Below are 15,477 nucleotides of genomic sequence, written 5' to 3'. Positions count from 1 at the left end.
ACAACATTGTGCCACTCTCTGCTGTACAGCAAAGTGACTCAGTTATACGCATATAGACATTCATTTTTTATATTCTTTTCCATTATGGTTTATCACAGGATATTGAATAAAGTTCCCTGTGCCTCTCCAGTTTCCCATGGCAGCTATTTCAAACTTTCTTCTTCCCCGAGTCCCTACCCAACCACCTGAAGATCAGCAAACGACCGATCCTTCTACTTCAGAACAAACAGGAATATCAGATGTCTCATCTTCCAACTGCCTGCTCTCATCTGGACAGGATTTCTGTGTCTGGTCTCACATTCACGTCTGTTCCCCTTCTCAGCAGGAGTTCTGAGGTCCCTATTCATGGCTCACCTGTGTTCTGATGCTGTCTACCCTCCAGCAGCCGCCTTGCTCAGGACTGTATTTTCAGCTCCTTCTCTACTGCCTCTTCCGCAGCAAACCTATACACATGCTCAGCTCTCTCCTAGACTGTTTACCTTTCCAGGTGCTCTCCTAGCCACAGAATTGAAGGCTTCTGCTTTTCACCACTGAACGAATTTATTCCTTTACAATCCTTATCTTACCAGGTGTTTCAAGGGCGTTTCACATCACTGACCAAAGTTCCTTTTCCTAAAATCCCCCTTTTCCTTAACATCAATGCATTCAGTGTTTCTTGACTCTCTTCTGAATTTTGTCAGTCTCCTTTTGTTAACTCTTTTCTCCTTGCTGAACTTTTAAATATGGGTTTTCTTTAGGGATTGATCTTGAACTCACTTCTCTTTTTCAGCTTATATGTTTGCCTAGGCAATTCTGGCCATTCCTACGGGCTTCTGCTATAAGAGAATAACTCTCAAAGCCATATTCCCTAAAGTTTTTTTGTGTGTCTCATAAGGAATGTGTCAAATGCAACTAAAATACAACGGGTCTAAATTTAAACTTGACCTTTCCTCTCCAATCTACCTCTTGAGTCTGCACTACTATCTCGTGAAGACAACATTATCCAATGAGTCACCCAGGCTAGAAACCTGGGAGAAATTCTAGGCTGCGATGCTCCTTCATCTCCTACAGGAGATGATTCTACCTCCAGGATTTCTCATAACCTCTTCACTATAGACTCCACCCAAGGGGTCTTGCCCAATTAGATTTCTTGTGCATTACCACAATCATTTTCTAACTGGTGTTGCACACTCATTCGTCTTCCTTATTTCTGCCATGATGGAGTTCTAAAATGCAAAGCTACTCATGTTACTCCCCTTTTTAAAGCCAATAAAAGGATCCTTTTTGCACTGGTACAGTCCCCACTCCTTACCTGACACAGGAAGCCTACCTCGCCTCTTCTTGGCTTTCCATTCTTGCCTCAGCTTTTCTCTTTCTTCCTCGAAAGCTACTGCCTCCTCAAAGTACTTGAAGTTTCCCCTAACATACCAGACTTTCAGTGTTCCTAATTTCAAGGCTCCTCTGTACAAACTCTGCTAAGTCTTCCCAGGTGCTCTCAGCTCAAACTGCTTTTTTGTGTCCCCAGTGTTCTTTATTCTGAATTCTATCACATATATTCACCAGTCTCTCTCCCTCTACTGCAACTAAAAACTCGCTGAAGAAAAAAATCAAATCTTATTTATCTTTGTATATACCATCTCCTCCATCTACCAATGATCATTTGTTGAATGACTTGACTAAAAAAACGAATGAAGGAGAATCATTAAATGCAATTCCTTTCCTTTGTTATGCAAATGACGTATTATAGAAAATAAGCAGGGAAATTACCTGCTCTGTGTATTTCCTCATCTGTAACAAAATAACAATCTGCTTCAATCTTGATTCATTACAAAAATATTAATGAATCAAAAATCCTTAATAAGACAACTTAATAGGACATGCTTATACAGATAATTAACAATCCAAACTCAACTGTGTTTTACTCTTTACAAATATATTGTGCAACTTACATAGAAAAATATTGCTAAGTTATATTCAACATATTTTTCTTTAACTTCCTCTGTGGTATGAAATTAGAATAATAAATTAGGAAAATTAAATAATGATTATTCAAGTTTTTAAAAGGTTCTTTACTTGAAAAATTCACTATAAAATCAGTGTAACCAGTAGCTCCCATATAGACATGAATTACACAGAGAAATGATCTCATCAACAGAGAGGTATGCATTTGTGAACAGCTAATAATTCATGTTCAAGTTGGGGAAACTCTTGAGGGCTTCTGGAAAATGATTAAAATAAAATATACTTTATCAGACTTAGAGGACCAAACTGTCAGAAAAACATCACAGGGAATAAAACTGTTCCAATAAGATAGACATACCCAGTGAACCAAGAGAAATGAAAGGTACAAATCTATAACCGTAACAAATAAGAATACCATACACTTACTGACTACCTATAAGAGATAATTGAATCAGAAATCAGATTGACCTATTTTTCCATATCTGCTGATTATTCTTATTATTAAGAGGGTTAATTTGTCTGTGGCTCATTGACTTAGAAGAAATTAAACTAATTTTCTTTCAGAAACACTACAGAAATAGTATACAGCATTCCAAAAAATTCCAAATAATAACCCTAAGAACAAATAACATGGAGATAATAAATTAAAATAGCCCATTAAAAAATCACGGTCAGAAAACACAACAAATGTCATTAAGTTTTAGCTTCAAATATCAAGTAGTGCACATGCTTCTGTGTTACCTGCTCTCTCTCGAGAAGACTTAGTATTGTAGATGGAGTAAATATTGTGTTTGTCGAGATGAGTTTCCAAAAATGCTACAGGAAAGGCACCAGCAAAGGCAGCCAGACACTCTCCTAATGCAGAACGTTGCCTATAAGTGGAAAACGCTTATATTTTTTAAGTCTTCTAAGTGAAAAACTGAAGAAGTTATATTAAAATTGGAAAGGTCAACCTAAAAGAAGGACAATCATAGTACTACTGCTACTGATAAAACCTAACCTCAAATCCAATTTCTATGTTGCAAAACATCATGTGCTTTCAATAACAAATTCCCTGCCATTAAAAAAAACACACCTAAATTATCTGTCAGCTAAAAAGAAGTTAAAAACAGTACAGACAAAAATAACAACAAGAAAAAAAAACCCAAGCCCTGTAAATTCCCTCATAAGTTTGGACATTTCACTTTTTTCCTTTCTTTCTTTTAACATGATGACCTAAGGAACAATTCTTGCCACGTGAATAAATGGATTTTGATAAAAAATTTAAAAGTAAAGTACTAATATAACATACAAATAAAACTTTCTGAAAATTTACCATGTATAAGTAATTTCAGGGTAGCCATGAAATATAAGGACATAGTAGATGCTAAAAACTATTGATAACACTTAAAATTAATATATCATTTTCAAGGGAAGGAAGGGAATCAGACTGTGATCAATTTATTCAAGGCTTCCCTTGCCACTGATATAAATTCTCTCTCCCTCAGTTACCTACTTAATCCAAGGCTTTACTGGCATGTTAAGTGTTTATTAAATATAGAATAATGTGAGAGTTATTTCAGCAAATTATGAACTCCTTAAATGACTTTGAATATGTATTTTATTTAAAAATCAATAAAATGGATCAAATTAAGAAAAGATTACATAATTCTCTTAGACAGTTTTAAATTTCTTACTAAAAAAATAATACTTAAAATTAACACTGTCTGATTATCTAATATTTTAATTAAAAATGACTAGATATATATTCAGCTAGGAGAAAATATCCCTTCATAGAATGACACTGAATAAGATAAAGTTCAATTCAAACATTTCATAACATTTCATTACTAAAGATAATTAGATAATTAGGACATCAAGAAATTACAAAGAGCACGGGCTTTGATTCAGACAGACCCAAGTCCTGATCTTAGTCCTAACACTGTGTCACTCACCATAGGAAAATTATTTACTCTTTTCAAGTTTTTCTTTCCTTACCTAAAAACAGGGATACAGAATTGCAAAATTTCTGGCACATAATATGGGTTCAATAAATGTTTTAAAAGAATGAGAAATACTTTATTTAAGAATTTAATAGCCTAAAATGTTTCATGTATGACCCCAAAGTAGATAATCTATTTCCAGACATCTGACTGGGCTAGTCCTTTTATTTCATTAATAATTCATCTGAATTATTTAATAGTTCACTTCAAGATATAAATTCAATTAGTAACTCTCAGATCAACTCTGATCATTTCTGTTGCTATTCTGGAAATAGCAATTTTTCTTTTAAATGAGTTGTATTAAAATAACTACTTTTCTTTTTAGTATAGTGTCATTTTTTTCAAAATACCTTTTACTCACCTTCAAATTTTTATTTTTATATTCTCCCAAACTCACTTTATAATTGCAAAGTTAACTGAAAAAATATATATCTTTTTAAAGAATCTAACAGAAAAATCCCAAATTCTATCAAGAAAAATACCCAGGCAAGAGTAGTAACAACAATAACAGTAACTGCTGAGGTATGAGAGAATTTGGACTACCAGATATTAAAATGTATTAGAAAATACTAACAATTCAGCCTAGATGGTATTGCTCTAATCATTTAAAAATCAAATAATTTAGAACAGAAATTCTAGAAATATAACCTAGAAAATATACTTAGTATATGATGAAGAGTTTGTTTTAAATCAGTAAATAAGAGAAATATTTAATAAATCATTATATTAGAGACATGGTGGACAATTTTAAAAATTGAATTTGAATTCTACATAACACCAAAGAGAAACAGGAAACAGATTCATTTCCAGTAAATCCCTTCATACTCCAGAGACAATCATTTCAGACATTCTACGCCTCCTTCAAGCTTCTCACACTTGTTTCTTCAACTGTCATCTGGCTGAAGACTCAAGTCAGACTTCACTGAGACAATGAAGGCTATTACACACAGACCTATTTACACCTGACTTATCTTCTACCTGTTTCCTGTTGCGTAGAGAAAGTTCTGAGTCTAAAAAGCCGTGTTCTCAAAGATGCATTCCTGATTACCCCGTGTCATTCTCTGTACTGTGTGCCAACTCACACACAAAAACTTGCTCGTTACGTTCATCAGTTTCCTTGTTTCGTTTCTCTCCCTTGATATAAGCTATCTGAGAGCAGGGATCTATTTGTTCACTGTTGTATCCCAGAACCTGACATTTGATCAGTATTTACTGAATGAACAAAAGGATTAAAAAGTAAATCTAAACAACTGAAAGCATGAAAAACCTAGGAGAATAAATATTTGAATTTCTAACTATTAAGGGTATAGTATAAACTTCTTAAAATCATGAAACGAAGGGGGTGAAACACGTATGGTATAATTGCTAGATCTGATTATATAAAAATCCGAAATTCTCATGTCATAAAAAACTATCTGCACATAATGATTTGTATATAAGCACTGTAAAGGTAAAAAAATGCTAAAAGTCATAAAAGCAGGAGAAATTACAGACAAGAAGTTAATAGTTGATAAATACAATGGTTATTACTCATCAGTAAGATAATACATTAATAGAAAAATGGACAAAAAATAAGAAAAGGCAATTTATAAAATAAGTACAAATGGTAAGGTAAACACACACATACAAATAGCTAGTAACTGGTAATGAGGAAAATGCATTTGAAAATAAAAATAGGAACTCATTTTCAACTAATAAATTTATAAATAGTAAAAAAGGATAATAATCAGAAATGAGAAATGTGAGGAAATGAGATTTCTCTTGTAAAACTTTAAAATACAAATTGAATCTTTTTTTTTAAAGATAGTAAAATGTGTATCACAAACCCTTAATACATGCATACTCTTTAACCTAGATCTCCATTTCTGATAAAGGAAATAAAATAAATATACACAGAAAACTATGAACATAGATCTAGCATTATTTATGTAAGTGAAAAAGAGAAAAGAGCCTACATGTCAAAAATAAAGGAACATTTCAATAAATTATAATACTTCCTTAGGATACAATATTTTATAGTCATAAAAATCACATGAAACTATTGAAGGTTTAACTTAAAATGCAGGTAAAACTTTTAAAATATTCAGAGTAAACTCAATTATCTTTTTCCATTGATCTATTTTCCTATCTCTTTGTAATTGTCACCTTATTTTAATTATTGTTGCTTTTTAAGTCTTAATGTTTGGTAGGCCACGTGAATGCCCTTATTACTCTAATTTTCTCTCTCAAAATTTTATTGGCTAGTCTCATGCATTGATTCTTTCAAATGAACTTTAAAATTTTTTTTCAAGTTCAACAAAAAACAAATTTCTACTTGAAATTCTTTATAATTAAGATTAATTTGGGGAGAATTTACATCTATTCAATATTCTTCTCTCAGAATATCCTTTGACTTATTTATTTCATTTATTGGTCTTCTATTAGAATGTCTTTTTATTTCTTCTAACGTTTAAAAAAGCCCTCTTTCTCTTCTCTCTTCCACAGAAATCTTACAGAAGTTGCCCATGTGATTTCTCTTGTTCAGTTCAGTGGGGACACCTTATCTTACTTGACCTGTCCACAACATCTGACTCTGCTAATCTTCTCCTCTTGAACTTGACAACATGAAAAAATTAACTGCCTATATTCATTCTTACTTTGTATTTCCAACATAGAATTAGAAACTGTACTAGCAGATTCCTTCGTAAGACTCATTAACACTCTTAAGTTTAAACTTTATATTAAATATAGGCTTTACCACTATGGCTTTACATTTTCTGTTCATAATTTGCAATTGTCTTTTATTATATCAATTCAAATTTAGCTGAATGATTGTCTAATTACTCCCAAGGAATTTAATATGTCAATCTGATTGTTTAGTTTATAACTAAGGAAAAAGTTACAAAGTGAAGACCCTTGAAATAAATAATCATAACCCTTGAAAAACTATTAATACAAAGTTAAACTTTTAAAATCTTACCTTTCCACATAAATACTCTTGCTGGTTCCCAATGCATACAAGCTAGTCAGAATTCTATAACATGATACCTGTACATCTTCCACTAAGGAAAAAGAGAATCTCACTTTAAAAAAAAACACTTGTTATCAATACATTGTCCTGAGAAAGTTTAGGCTAACAACAAAATTCCATATTAAAGGCATACTAACATTTTAATATTTGAAAAAAAGCAATACAAGAACACATACACATAAAATGAAATTTAAGACCTTTTTCTCAAACAAAATTCTTTTCTTGAAGAAGCTGAAAGCATTCTAAAGAATTGTGCTCTGATTATACAGACAGAATATTATCAGGAACAATTTCTTTAGGCATAAGAATAAAGGATTTCTTCAAGAATAAAACTAAGCACAAGGATATCTGGGAGGACAGGTCCATTTTGACTCCTGTTCCAAAGGTATATAAAGACTGTACCTTTTATTTTAACTCTCAAATGAACAAGAATAAGAATGCTAGAGAACGGGGTATATCATTTATTTCTGAAATGACCTGAAATTCAAGGCATAAGTAAGTCACTCCTGTAGTTTTTAAAGCTAGAAAATCAAGTAAAACCTCTTAGATGATCTCTGATCCAATAAACATGTTCAACAGGCAAAGAAAACTAAGAACCTTGGATTTCTAATGCCAACTCTGCTACCATTTCCCAGAGGACAAACCATGACATGAATGGAGAAACCATCCTCCTCCCCCATATTTGTTTCTGTGTCCACGTGGGGCTGTAAGTAATGCTCCCATTGGTTCAAGCAGTGTCAATGTCAATGTTCTGAAACTAGTGGTTATGTCATTCACTGATGAACAAAGGTGGTTTTTACACAGAGCTGTACTTCACCGGGGAGACCTACAACACTGAGGGTCTGCAAGCAAAACCCACTTGACTGGTAGACAAGGGCTCATATCATCTTTCATGTTCATACAGGCAGGAGAGCAGGAACTTAGGTCATGTGGTTCCTTTTCCACGCAACCTTGGGCATTCTGTGGATATTTTTAATAACCACAGAATTCTAGCCAGAAACGGCTGATGAAATCCCCTATGAAAAGAGACTGAAACCTATAAACAAAAGATTTTTGAGCCACCCTAGTAGGTCAGTTATTTAGACACAGAATTTGTCTCAGCAGTCTTCAAATTTATTGGTAGGATAGCTTGCAGAAACAATCTGCATCGACTCAGAAATAATCTGAAAACATTTAATGCTGCATGTCCTTTGGTGAAACTGCATTAGAAAATTTCCATGGAAAGAGACACCACAGAAAGTGTAAACTGTGGAACTTGGATGTCAACAATGTGGGCATGACTGTCCATAACCAGTACCTTACTGGTCCCTTCTGTGAATCCATGTGATTCAGAGATCTATCTCTATTAAGAATGGTTTTGGTTTTGTAACTCAAATATCAACCTAAAGTGTTCTTAAAAGAAAAAAACAAAACATTTTAATGTATAAGCAGTGTCTGAATAACCTCGATGATGTGGCTGTTAATTTCTGATTGTACTATGTAGATAATGAAACTCTAAGTAATAGATTTACATACATATTAGATCTTCTCCGAACTGATGCTGGCCAATATGCTCAAATAATGATGACAGCATTGGCAACAGTGCCACCGTGGTATAATTGATAATCTGAGTAACACCTTTGGGTTGGTTTCGGGTGTGGGTGAACTGGCCCTGCTTAAGATTTTCCATCGTCTTCTCCAGATCCTCTGCGGCATTGTCCAGGAAAGCTCTGAGCGCACTTTTGACACTTTCCAGGCCAGTCTTCATCACAGTCCTAGGGAGTAAAGAAGAGACAGCTTATATCTTGTGAGAGGAGCACGTGAAATACAAATAAAACATGCTTCTACATCGTGTTTATTTTTGTCCATGACAACATTCACTCAGTCAACTCAATTTTTAAAATCCACTTTGAAATAATTCTTTCCTATATACTTGAAGTTACAGCAATAGCACTCCATAAATGCATAACGTTTCCTAAATGCCTTTGTAGTCAACTTAATTAGGACCTCGGAGCAAACGGCAGTTCTAATGCTTTACGTTTTCCACCTGTGGTCTCAAATACTGAGAATATTTACTTGATAACTAAGAAACCCAGCTCCTGAGTCAGTTTAGTTCATCCCCAATCCAACAAAACTAGAATGTTTTCTGAGGCTATGGGTGTGAAAGAAATATTTAATGCCAGCTAAACCATGTTACCGAATGATACGGATTTTTTTTTTTTAACCTTAAGGGTAACAATCAATCTTTGCTAAATAAGCTCTGAAGGCTGAACTTTGTAGAGAAGTGACATTCTAAAGCCGCTATTTCTTGTAGAAAATGAAGGTGTATGGTAGCAACTCCTTTCTTCATTTATTATACAAAACACCTCAAATAAACTTTTAAACACAAAAATGGATAATTCAAGAGTATCACCGCATATTCTCTGTAGAAGACTTTTAGGAACTTTTATTTAGAGGTATCCTGGATAATAAGTAAATTAAATGTATGGCTTAAAGGCTGAATCAATCATGCTAACCGAATTGGTTTTGTATTTGGATTTCTGGTCATTTTAATAGTAGTGCAGAATAGAAAGTGCACAGACTTGGAAACTGGTATATTTCCACACTTACTATGCAATCTTAAGCTTCACTTTACTCATCTATAAAATGAGAATAAAACCTTCGTATTTCCTATAAAGCTAAATGTTATTAGAAATATGCAGAACAACTACCATGCCTTGAGGCTAATAAAACCTCTAGAGCTGTAGCTCATCATTTTTACCTCACATAATACAGTCCCAATTCAACCCTCAATTACATACCGAGCTGCTATAGAAATTACTTAAAATTTAAATATCAATATATATGATCATAAAAATAATAAAAGGCCGCTGTATTACTAATTTACAAAAGATATTCTTTTCACCTACATTAAAGTCTTTATTGCAGTTCCTAAGAATAAAGACACTAGGTTCTTCTTATTCCTGTATATCATTATTACACTCATTGATTTAAATAAAAATGTATCCATTTACCTTGCATCCAAAGTCTGACCCAAAATATGAAGACAGTTGACAATTGATGTTGCATCATTTCCTAAAGAGGAAACAAAAAGCTGCATAAATTGCCCTGAGAATTTCTCAATGTTCTTCTTTTCTATTAATATTTGTGTTCCAAAAATTAGTCAAGGGCACAGCTCAGTAAGGATAACTCAATTCAAAAGATTTTTTGATAATCAAGTTTAAAATCATGCAGTTTTTCTGCTTAAAAGTGGTTATGCGAATGTAAGTAGAAAAGCAATAAAGCATGTCTCATCAAATAGCTGACATACTCAAGAAGCATTCAAAGCACTGCCTCAGGCTAAAGAATTTTTACTGGATTCTTCAAATAAATCCTCCTCTCCATACTAGCTCACCTTATTTTTAAATCATATTGCATGCCAACTTTTTAAGTCAGCTGATATCCTTTGTGAAATGAGGTGGGCTAAAAGTCTAATAAATTTAATTTCCTTTTAATTACCCCAAGTATGTCTGCTTTCTTATTGCATTCAACTGCATTGACATGAATTAATTTGCCTGAATTCAATTGCATTGACATGAACTAATTTGCCTGAATGTTGTTCGTCTTTGGTGAAAAAGTAGTACCAAACTATCATGCAAAAAAGCATCAGAGGCTGAATAAGTTAAACATTACTCATGAGATATTTGAAACGGGGGTGACCCTTCTTGAAAATAAGATGAAACTCAGCCATTCTGATTGGCATATTTCATCACAAAGTACAGAAATATGAATCACATAATTAGTACACATATTTTACTTTGTGATAAGGATACAAAAAAGAAAATATGAATCCAAAGTAACAAAATGATTTGACCACTCACAATACAGTCTGACACTCATCACTTCCTCATTCCATACTTTCCTATTTGTAATATATACACTCATTCCCTGGTCCTTAGGTTAAAAACTCCTAATTGAATGTGAGTTTTTAAAACATTTGAGCATGTTATATTCTTTATACACAAAAGGACCCTAAAAGGAACAAATGAAATATACATGGAAATAACTGCCTTAGAATGTAGGCATACCAGTTTAGTGATGTGATGCAAATAAGAAAAAAAATAAATAAGGTATTCATTGCTGAGACTGTTGAATTCGTTCAGAAAATGTTCCATTAATCTCGTGTTTTGAATCTCAGAACTTCCAGGTAATAGTGAAGACAAAATCAGCAGAAGGGCAGAATTTGTCATGCTCCTGTCTACTGACTGGTGGCAGTGCTAGGGCTTCTACAATACTATAGCCCTTAGAAGTATTACTCATTTAATTATTCATTCACTCAATAAATACATGTTAAACACCTGGTACTCTTGAACTTCCAATAATAAGTAAAATAGATTTCTCATGGTACTTGCATTTTAAGGGGGACACAGACAATGAACTATCAGGCAAAAAATAAATCAGTATGTAACATAATATCAGGCCACAGTAAAAATATATAAAGCAGGGAATAGGGATTAGAGCAACAGGATAGAGTAATAGGGTGAGTGGTCACCAGAGCCTCCCCAAGAAGGTGGCATCTGAGCAGAGATTTGAATGAAGTGAAGGAACCAACCATGCATATAACTGGGAGAAGGGCCCAGGCGGTGGAAATAGCATGTTTCTGGGGCAGAAAATGAACCTGGTGGTCCAGGCAAGGAAGTCAAGAGGACTGATGTGGGCAAATTCAGGGGAAAGAAGGAGAATGTAAGGTGGAGAGGAGGGAAACAGGTTCTAGAGCCTTGCAACGAGAGCAAGCACTTTGGATTGTGCTTCAGTGGTTAAGAAGCCACCGGCCAATGCAGGGGATGTGGGTTCGAGCCCTGGTCTAGGAGGATCTCACTTGCCATGGAGCAACTAAGCCTGTGAGCCACAACTACTGAGCCTGCGCTCTAGAGCCCGTGCGCCACAACTACTGAGCCCACGTGCCACAACTACTGAAGCCCGGGAGGCTAGAGCCCGTGCCCCCCAACGAGAAGCCACTGCAATGAGAAGCCCGTACACCGCAACGAAGAGTGGCCCCCGCTCGCCACAACTAGAGAAAGCCCACGCGCAGCAACGAAGACCCAACGTAGCCATAAATAAATAAATAAATTTTTTTTTTTTTTTTTTTAAAAGAATGTATGTTAAGGTTTTGCTTATGGGTTGCATGTTGGTGACGGGGAAAGGAGGCAAGGATGACTCCACGATCATTTGGGTGAGCAACTGTGTGAGCAGTTGGGTGAACAGTGGTAGGATTCAATCACTTGGGGAGAGGCCAAGGCAGGAGCAAAATGTGTGGGGAGGGGAGCGGGGAGGGTTGAGCGTTCTGCTTCCGACAGGTCAAGTGTGATGGGCCAATTCATCTCAGGTAGAGATGTAGGCAACTGATACAAAAACCTGGAGTGCAGAGATGAGATCTGAGTTAGAGCTGTAAACTTCGGTCCCATAAGCTTATGGATAATATGAGACTCCTGTGATTGTTAGTCACAAAACTGTAAACTGTATCAGTTGACACACTTTGGTACACTCCAGAGCAGATATAGTACAACTTTAAATGGAAACATCTCATTTTAAAAAATGGTGGAGAAAGGACCCTAAGGAATGTAGTAACAGTATTAACTGAACCTTCAGCATTTGAATGTATGGACCAGCAAAAGTATCAATTTTATTGGCATGTATAAATGCCTAAACTAATGGTTAGCCTTGAAGAGATAAAGTACGAAGTAAGGCTTTTAAATAAAAAAGCAACCTGGATATGGTCCTTCTAAAGGCTCTCCAGATCACCATAATCAGGAATGTCAGTCACGCTATTCATAAGAACAGGAAGGGCTAGACAAAGCGTAGTAAGATGGTAAAATTTTAAGGTGATGACTGTATTTTTTCATGTTCTTAACTATATGTAATTTCTTAACTGCTCTGATCAGTATAAAAACCAAAAGTTTGATACCTTCCACTCACGTTTTTGTTAAGGTTCAAGCTACTTTCTTTGTCTTCAAATATAACTCTCATCACCTCTAAACACTTAGGGAAACACTTATGGATTGATTGCCTATTTATCTTTAAGATTGTATGTTTGCATCTGTGTGTGTGTGTGTGTGTGTGTGTGTGTGTGTGTAAGCGTAAAAGGTACAAAATTAAAATCACAGCTCACACCTGAATCTAATAACAACATATAGCAAGCACTGGGTTTTTAAAAACATTGTTACCAATTCTCACAAAATAATACAACTCTCTAAATAATAAAAATAACAAAGCTAAGGCTGTTAAGAGTCAAAATATCCTTTTTGTATCTTAATCCCAAACTGCTTTGTGGTTTTTAATATAAGATTTCTATAATTCAGGAGTTTTCAATGTCATCCAAAATTTAATATATCACGTACCACTTGTTTTATAATCTGATTTATTGAGAATTCTCAGAATGTTGACTTTCTCTCTTCTGGGAAAAGTTAACAGTCTTTCTAATTTTTATTCTTCTTCTTTACTTTTTCTAGCATGGCTTTTGACACAGTATCTCATTATATCCTCTTCTTTGAAGTAATGATTAATCTTGGAAAAATCCTTATTAATAACATGAAATAAAATTATGCTAGAGGATACAAATTTCTCTCAAAATTATGAAGAGACAGAAATTGAAGCATGTCAAAGATTTTATTACTTCCGAAGTCAGTGATATTAAAAAGAATAAAATTACTGAGTCTCTAACTTGGTGAGAAGTTTCAGTTAAACTTAGACTATAAATTACACATTCTATTCATTTGTCTCAAAGTCAGGAAATTCTCTCAGAGTAATATGTTGAAATGAAAGAAGTATCTATCTCTGTAATACAATCTTCTGATATTATTTTCATTATAGGTGTCTGAGTCTAATATTTAACCTCTATAAGAATTAGGTTATTTTTTTATATAGCAACTCTAATCCAGGAAACTCTTGCCTTTATCATACACACTGTCATAAAACTACAGAATCTTTAAGTTAGATAAGACCTTAAGGATCCTCTAATGATGAATAGCATACTCAAAACAGATAACCAACAAGGACCTACTGTATAGCACAGGGAACTCTGCTCAATATTCTGTAATAACCTAAATGAGAAAAGAATTTGAAAAAGAATAGATACATCTATATGTATAACTGAATCACTTTGCTGTGCACCTGAAACTAACACAACATTGTTAATCAACTATACTCCAATATAAAATAAAAATTTTTTTAAAGTAGCAGATTGTGCTACTTATTTTTCCTATTTTCCTTGACTATCATCCATTTTATTTAATCTTCAGGTTTACTGACATAAAGTTATATATAATTTTCTAACAGATTGTGCTTTTTAAATTTAAACCATGACATTCTCAAAATAGTGACACATTTATTTCTCACATATGCACTATCCTCAGAGATTCTCAGTGCTTTAAATGACTTTCCTTTCATTATATGTGTCCTATTAAACAAGCACAAGCACAATCTGAACCTTTTTAGGGATAATACAAACACATACAGTCATTCCTCAGTATCCACAGGGGATTGATTCCAAGACCCTCCCCAACACCAAGAATCCAAGGATGCTCCAGTCCCTTGTATAAAATGGCACAGTATTTGCATATAACCTACACACATCCTCCTTTATACTTTAAATCATCTCTAGATTACTTAAAATACATAATACAAAGTAAATGCTATGCACATATTTTCGAGGGATGGCGATTTCAAGTGTTGTTTTTTTGAACTTTCTGGAATTTTTTAAAAAAATATTTTTGATCCCCGATTGGTTGAATCCATGGATGCAGGGCCTGCAGATAAGGAGGGAAGACTACTAATTTTCTAATATCTCCTGATACAAGATAGCCCCTCATTTAAACACATGAAGGGGGTTTGGGGTCGGGGATAACAGAAGGATCAACATAAACTTATTCCACTAATTTTTTAATCAGGGAGAGATACCAATTGATAGAATTCACTATATTACTTTATTTACTATTAAAATTCCTTTAAAATTAACATGAAGATTTAGGTACCAGTTTAATCATTCATACTCGCCTAGAGGAAAAAACAAATACTTTAACAAGACCTATTGTTTCATTTAAGCACATGATAATACTTGTCCAGTATTGCTGAAGCTAATGTGGGAACTGTATTAACGATGTTCTAGGGTCACTGAGGTCAACCAGAAGGAATGTTGGAGTATGATGCTCATAATGTTGCAAAATGCTTGCTTTATTCCAGGCATTCCTAGGAATCTGTCTGTCATCAAATTTGGAAATTCTCCAGTAAATCTGGGGTGTCTCTGGACAATTAACTGTCTTGCTAATATGTTAAAAAACTCACCAGAATACAAGGAAGTAGAAAAGGCCTCTACCAAAATGTTCACTGCAGCTCTATTTACAATAGCCAGGACATGGAAGCAACCTAAGTGTCCACCAACAGATGAATGGATAAAGAAGATGTGGCACATATATACAATGGAATATTACTCAGCCATAAAAAGGAATGAAACTGAGTTATTTGTAGTGAGGTGGGTGGACCTAGAGACTGTCATACAGAGTGAAGTAAGTTAGAAAGAGAAAAACAAAT

The 15,477-nt window shown here is 34.3% G+C and overlaps 1 protein-coding gene across 1 annotated transcript in view; it reads right to left on the bottom strand.

Moving 5' to 3' along the window:
• Window positions 1–15,477, bottom strand: part of RYR2 (ryanodine receptor 2) — a 564,826-nt gene that overhangs the window by 125,408 nt on the left and 423,941 nt on the right. The window contains exons 64-67 of the mRNA XM_055081210.1: window positions 9,927–9,987; window positions 8,449–8,687; window positions 6,883–6,964; window positions 2,683–2,813 (exon numbers count right to left, since the gene is read on the bottom strand). Of these exons, the coding sequence (XP_054937185.1) occupies window positions 2,683–2,813; window positions 6,883–6,964; window positions 8,449–8,687; window positions 9,927–9,987 (513 nt within the window). The remainder of the gene's footprint in view (window positions 1–2,682; window positions 2,814–6,882; window positions 6,965–8,448; window positions 8,688–9,926; window positions 9,988–15,477) is intronic.

Source organism: Physeter macrocephalus, chromosome 20, assembly GCF_002837175.3.
Source record: "Physeter macrocephalus isolate SW-GA chromosome 20, ASM283717v5, whole genome shotgun sequence".
Classification (NCBI taxonomy): Eukaryota; Metazoa; Chordata; class Mammalia; order Artiodactyla; family Physeteridae; genus Physeter; species Physeter macrocephalus.
The sequence above is the reverse complement of the archived record's forward strand: the minus strand, read 5'-3'. Positions and strand labels throughout refer to the sequence as shown.